General features: G+C 35.6%; 1 protein-coding gene across 3 annotated transcripts in view; it reads left to right on the top strand.

Annotated features, from left to right (window-relative positions):
• LOC117103207 (NLR family CARD domain-containing protein 4-like) overlaps positions 1 to 6,022 on the top strand; it is a 32,583-nt gene extending 26,561 nt beyond the window's left edge. For all 3 annotated transcript variants that reach the window (XM_033243744.1, XM_033243746.1, XM_033243747.1), the window contains 3 exons: positions 225 to 3,009; positions 3,494 to 3,822; positions 5,512 to 6,022. In XM_033243744.1, the coding sequence (XP_033099635.1) occupies positions 225 to 3,009; positions 3,494 to 3,611 (2,903 nt within the window). In that variant the 3' untranslated portion in view covers positions 3,612 to 3,822; positions 5,512 to 6,022. The remainder of the gene's footprint in view (positions 1 to 224; positions 3,010 to 3,493; positions 3,823 to 5,511) is intronic.
• Positions 6,023 to 6,525: the final 503 nt, after the last annotated feature.

Raw genomic sequence — 6,525 nt, 5'->3', positions numbered from 1 at the left:
TTATGTTGTAATGATGTTGTTTGTACTGTTCTTTGATTTTATTAAAGAGGGCCCCTGAATATCAGTTAACCTACTGGGCTAAACTGGAAGGGTTACCCTCTTTAAAGATGGTTGAAATAAAAATTTAAAAAAATAAATCCCATTCATGTTATTGTATTCTCTCCATTCATATACATGGTTAAAGGAATAATCTAAATTATTTTAAGTATTTAACATTTTTTCAGGTCACCCTTCTGCTCTCACCGAAGTAGAACTTTTTAGGTGTCGTGATGATTTAAGAAGTTACTACAAAACAAATTGCAAAATCCGACTTCTTCCTTGGTTAAAGAGAGATCCTCGCAACCGATTGGAAATGAAGGATTTATTCATTAATCTTTATCTTTTATATGAAATGCCAAATGCTTTTGATATAGAAGTCCGCATCAATAAGTATTCAGATGTATTTCCATTAACGCCTGGAGAAGGGATGCGGACCATTATTCGAGGAAAAGCCGGTGCAGGAAAAACAACCTTACTCGAAAAACTTGCACTAGAATGGGCCGAGGGAAGCCTCCCACCTACCTACAGCGATAAACCGCTATTATTTTTGTTAAAAATGAAACATATTACAAGCAATGATACCTTGGTTGATGCCGTCTTTCGTCAAGGACTATTTGGACGTAATATTCAGAAACTCAAGTCTAAGCTTAACGTTTTTATCGAGGATAATCCAAAGAAGATTATTCTACTGCTCGACGCAGTAGATGAGTATAGTGGGTATGGCAGTAATGGACAGCTTGACAGCATCATTCATAACGATTCAATGAAGTGTGCTTTTGTTATTGTGACGACCCGGCCGTGGAGAGCTTTTGAAATTCTCGACAGGTCGCCAGACACGTACAGCAGTCGGAATTATGAAGTGAAGGGATACTCTCAGGAGCAAGTTAGGGGATATGTAAGTCGTTTTTTTGAGAAGAAATCTGAAATGGGCGAGTGTTTGCTGAAGCAACTAAAAGAAACAGGTCTTGATACAGGCATTGCTACCATACCGATTATGTGTATGCTTATATGTGCTCTATTTCGTAAACGTAAATCTCTTCCCAAGACAATGAGTAAGATATATAAAGCGTTATATGATTACTTTATCCAACACTATGATGAAGACAAAAATGACTCTACAAAAGTGTGTAAAAATGAACAACTGGACACCTTTAAGAAACTCGGTAAACTTGCTTTCAGTGGCCTAATGCAAAATAAGTTGATATTTGAAAAAAACGAATTTGTCGACGTCAATCTATTAAGTAATGCATATAAGATGGGACTGGTTTTACAATCCAATCCTAATATTATGTCAGACAATGATGCAGAGACTAAAACACCGGTATCGGAGGAAGGGGAAGAGAGCGATTATTACGATTTTTTCCATAAAACATTCCAAGAATGGTTTGGTGCACGATACTTAGCAGATAAAGATATCGTTGCATTTAAACATTTATGTGAGCCTGTGTTTACTGACATCAACTCGTGCCTTGACAAAGAACTGCTCCTTGTTTTTTTGAGTGGAGAAAACTGTAAGGTTGCAGGATTGGTTACCAGTGAGCTCGTCCGTGTTTTGCTCAATTGTCCATATTTAGGAGACTATAATGAAAACAAGTTAGCTTTACAGAAAACAAGGTCTATGCAAGAGTTCATTGAACTAGTTTTAAAGTGTAATAGAGAGAGTCAATCTCAAGGGTCTTTAAATGATTTACTAAACAAAGTATTTGAGAAACAGTGCTGTGCGCGATTTACAAACATTACTACTAGTACCCTTCAAGCAATAACATATATGCTCAAGTTTGGAGGTGCGACAAACAACTGTGAAAGCCAGAACGAGTCTTCAAGCGCTGACTGCATGTCTACTTTTAAATTGCGTATTGAAGACCTCAAGATTAGCTGTTTTAGAGCAGAGACCAATGGTGATATTGATAATTTGTGGGGAGAATTCCATGCAGTTGGTGAACAACACAAAGAAAAATGTAAAAATCTGTCTATCCTACCCAATTATAAGCTTCAGTCGTATTTAGAAGAGGTAAAGGACGATTTGCCAGAGGGTGTACAACATCTACCACTGGCTCACAAGCTTGCCTTCGCAGACACGTGCAAGTTTATACAAAAATGGAAGGGAGACTACACTTACATGGGGTGTGTAGTAGAAAACATATGTTTCTCTGAAATAACAAATTTGACAATTAACGGCATAGATATGTCAGACCATTGTGAGATACTTTGTAAAAATCTAGAAAACATGAAATCACTCAAGAAAGTGGATCTGTGTTCTACGTCATTGAAAGTGATGCACTGCAGATACATTGGCAAAATGCTAGAGTCGCTACCATGCTTATGTGTATTGAATCTTTACGAAAACATGCTAGAAGATGTACGTGAGATCGTACAACGACTGGAATACATACGATGCCTAACTAGATTAGATTTGGACGTCACCAATCTGACGACAGAAAGCATCGCTGCTCTTGCTCAGAATCTAAAATGGGTGAAAAATCTGGAAAGATTATACATACGTTCTAGTTCCTTGGAGAATAGTGTGGTGGATGATTTAGTGAACGGCTTAAATGAGATTTGCGACCTTAGACGTCTGAGTATTACGCTAGGAGACGAGCTGTCATATGAAAACATTAACATTCTTGTCAAATGTTTAAGTAAGATTAGAAACCTCGAGCTTGCATACATAGACGGTTTGTTTTCACCGATGATAAACAAAGTGTTTCAGTTGTTAGTTACAGATCTTCTGCCACACCTAAAAAAGTTAAAATCCTTACGGCTTCAAGGTAGATATGGCTTATCTGTCAAGGAAACAAAGCGTTATGGTATAAGCAATGCAACCGCTAAATTGTTAGCTACAAAGCTCAATACAGGTAGTCTTCCTAATTTAATGGTACTACGATTGACCTATTTATGGATAGAAGAGGAGGGACTAGAAGCAATAAGCAGTGGGGTCAGACGTCGCAAACAAGAGAACAAGAGTTTTCAGTAAGTGCATTTTGATAACCCTTCCATTTTTGTAAGATCTTTTCAATTTTTATCAGTTCAATAATGATATACTGCACTTATACATAGGCCTAATCGGATGGTACATAGATTTATAGATATATTTCGCTTCTAAAGGCAGTTAGGCCTATGTTTACTAGGCTGCTGATACATTGTCTTCATTTAAGGAAGTATAATTTCAGAGATATGCAAGAATATTTAACATTTTGCTTTGAACCTAGGCCCCTATTTTGCATAACCGCCATTTTTAATTTGCCGTTAGACAAAACGTCTATTGACTTCATATTAAGGACAATTGTATTATTGAACCAGACTGAATCTGTATGTTCCATCTGTGGTCATATGATGGCAAATACTGAATAAAAGTAAAAATATTCATTTTTGTCAAAGCTGTTATAATCATTCTAAAATCATAAGCGCTTCATATGTTAGATTATGCTGTACAATATATTCTTATTTATTTTAGGTTTGAGTTGTACCCCAACGACAATAATTCTGTGTATGTACCTCAAGCCGTTCTTTTAACTAATCTGAACACTGACGCAAAGAAAGATTGCAACGCTACAAAGGAACCCAGTTACTAAGTGGAGCTGTCACACCGTAGGGCCTCGGTTTTGACTATCTTGGTTGATTATATCTCTTCTATTGTCTCTTCGGAGAGTTGGATTAGGACTGATAACAAAAGAGGAGGAATATGAAATGATTAGAAATACAGGGTATTTAACTTAGCCAAAGTCTGGAATCTCACACCTGATACAAGTGAGCTGAAGGCAAACGGACATGGTCGCTATGCCAGTAAGTACCGGTACATACCTTATATTTATAATTAATTCTGCGAAAGGTTAAACTGATCCTGGTTAGGGTTATGGAAATAGTTATAGTCGACAAAATAGGCTTACATAACATGAATCTTGCATATTTTGCCTGACTCTTATGTACGTTGATACTGCCTTCTGTATCTTAACATTTTGATGTACTTTGGCTGTAAATAATGATTTTGTTTTGTCCAATTATCAGGTTACAGGTATAACGATTAAGTAATAATTATAATTTAACTTAGAGGTAGATACATATTATTAATCACGATTTTAAATATATAAATATTTAGTGACATGCCTTATTTATCTAACCTCTCTTTATTTTGACCTACATATGTTTTAGTATTTTGGTTCCTATTCTAAATTTTACATATTATTATTTATAATAATATACAACTATTTTTAACGCGCCAATAATCAAAGGCACTAAAAGAACACCGTGAGCAGTGTATGAGCCTGCATACAAACAAGATCGCCGTCGGTTCACCGGTCCGCGCGTTTCTCTGCGCTTAAATACGGTACAAGTACAAGTTATTATATTGAGTTTTTTGGAAGAGCTAATAAGATAGAATTGTTTAAATAATTAGAATGTTTATTTGCACAATTTGTTTTTTAATAATTAGAATATATATTTGTAGAAATTTCAAATGCAAATGCAAAATTGTTAAAATTGAAAAAAAAAATATTACCAAGACGCTATTCGAACTCATCGACCTTTGGCGCTCTTTAGAACACATCCTTAAACGACCACACCATCGATGCGACGTGCACTATTAGTCGTAATGGCAGTAATCTACAGTCCTTGCTGAAACCCCTGTTTTGTTTTTTGGTCCAACTTAAAAAAGGGCGATGAACACTTCAAAACTGGCGAGAACAACAACAACAATTTTTAAAACAAGAGTTTTAATTTCCAGGTTTCTATGGTTAAGTAAGGAAAAAGTCTGGCTTAGAAAAAATTAATCGGAAAAAGGAAACAATATATTGTATACATTCTTTCATTCTTTCTTACTTTCTTTCTCTTACATTTTTCAAAGTAACGTAATATAACACTTAGTAAACAACAATAAGAAAAACAAATATTACTCTACTTTTGATCAAGAATAAAACCTCCATACAGTAACAACTATCACAACAATAAGAAATGCTAAAAAAGACGTAGTAATTAATCCTAAAATAAAACTATAACCATTTAAACATTATAAAACATAAAACCTAAATCCAAAGACGCATATGTAAATCTCTGAATAGTGTACGAGTAGAATTACCAGAAACCCATTTAAACAAGAGGGAGAGCTAATATAGGCCTATTTCAAAACGTCTTTGTCCACTCAAACAAATGAATCTAAGGATCCAAGAAAATCGTTGAGCAGTGTGTATGGCCCCCACAGAAAGTCCTTTAAACAGTCAGGATTAATCCTCACAATTTAAAATGTTTTAATTACTTTCTCAAAGGAAAAAAAAAACAAACAAACATGTTGTTTGTGGTAAACATGGCCATTTGTAAAAGCAATAATATCCTCAGGTGTGGCTCTCTAAATTAACTGATCTACCATCATGCCGATAGGGGAAACCATGTTTTTTTTAAATTTTTTTTAAAGTTTATGGTCTTTGCAGAGCGTAATGATTGTAGCGCCACTAAAACTGTCATAATTATTATATCTTATAGGTCTTGGATTTGGCACAAGAAAATTCGAAGGCAGAGTTATGACGGGAGTTCTGTAATAACGGATGAAAGGGTGGTATTTATCATCAAATTACGTACAACAGTCGGATTCTATTGTCGCAAACGCCATTAGTTTACTGTTGACAAACTCACCCAGATGGTGAAGGATGCTGTCTCTGGAAATGTCAAAAGCATTTGAATTTGGAACACTCGTAGAATTGTTCATTTTTTTTATGAAACTGGGCAGATGGGCAGAAGTAATACAACGGAGAATGTTCAAAGGACAAAGTTCAGGCAAGAAGAATGTTAAGGCAATGAGAATGATCGGACAAACTCAAACTTAAAAGAACTATGGCCAGTGGGGTTAAGGCCAGGGTAATCAACTAAGAGCAAAGTGGGGTTCAGAGGCCTAAAGCGTGCTTCTTTAAGTTAAATTTACCTTAACGTCGACTCCGTCTTAGAAAGTACCAGGATTAATCACACCAGGATTAATCACCACGCTGTTTTTGTATTTTTTGCAGCGAAGGGGCGCTACCAATAAACAATCAACAAACTACCGGTTTTCTGGGTTAATTTGCAAGGTACTACATGGCTCAACTATTTTTTTACTTATGGGTTAATTGGTAAAACCCGCACACAAAACATACGACGTAACTGACAACACCGGGGACGGTAATTCGATTTTGACATTAATTTTCCCAATAAAGTTATACTAAATAACTTCTAATGACGAACTATTGTCTTCAGTTGTCTTTGTTGGTCATTCAACTGTCATTTTATCTATTTCTTTGTGATATTACTATATTACTATTCTCAATAATCTATAAAACACCCACATAACAACGTCACATTAAGATCGATCGGTGGGGACGCCATGGTGACGCCGGTGGGGTCAATTTTCGTCGGAAGGTATCAAGATGATAAACAGTTCATTGGACTAAATTCTTGCTTATGTTAACCACATACTTACCTAAGATTATACTGACACTGGTTTCAAATGAAATAACTGAAAAGTTT

Source organism: Anneissia japonica, unplaced genomic scaffold, assembly GCF_011630105.1.
Source record: "Anneissia japonica isolate Jap-2015-1 unplaced genomic scaffold, ASM1163010v1 scaffold2652_len1590060_cov184, whole genome shotgun sequence".
Lineage (NCBI taxonomy): Eukaryota > Metazoa > Echinodermata > Crinoidea > Comatulida > Comatulidae > Anneissia > Anneissia japonica.
Note: the sequence above shows the minus strand (reverse complement) of the source record. Positions and strands in the feature narration are given on the sequence as shown.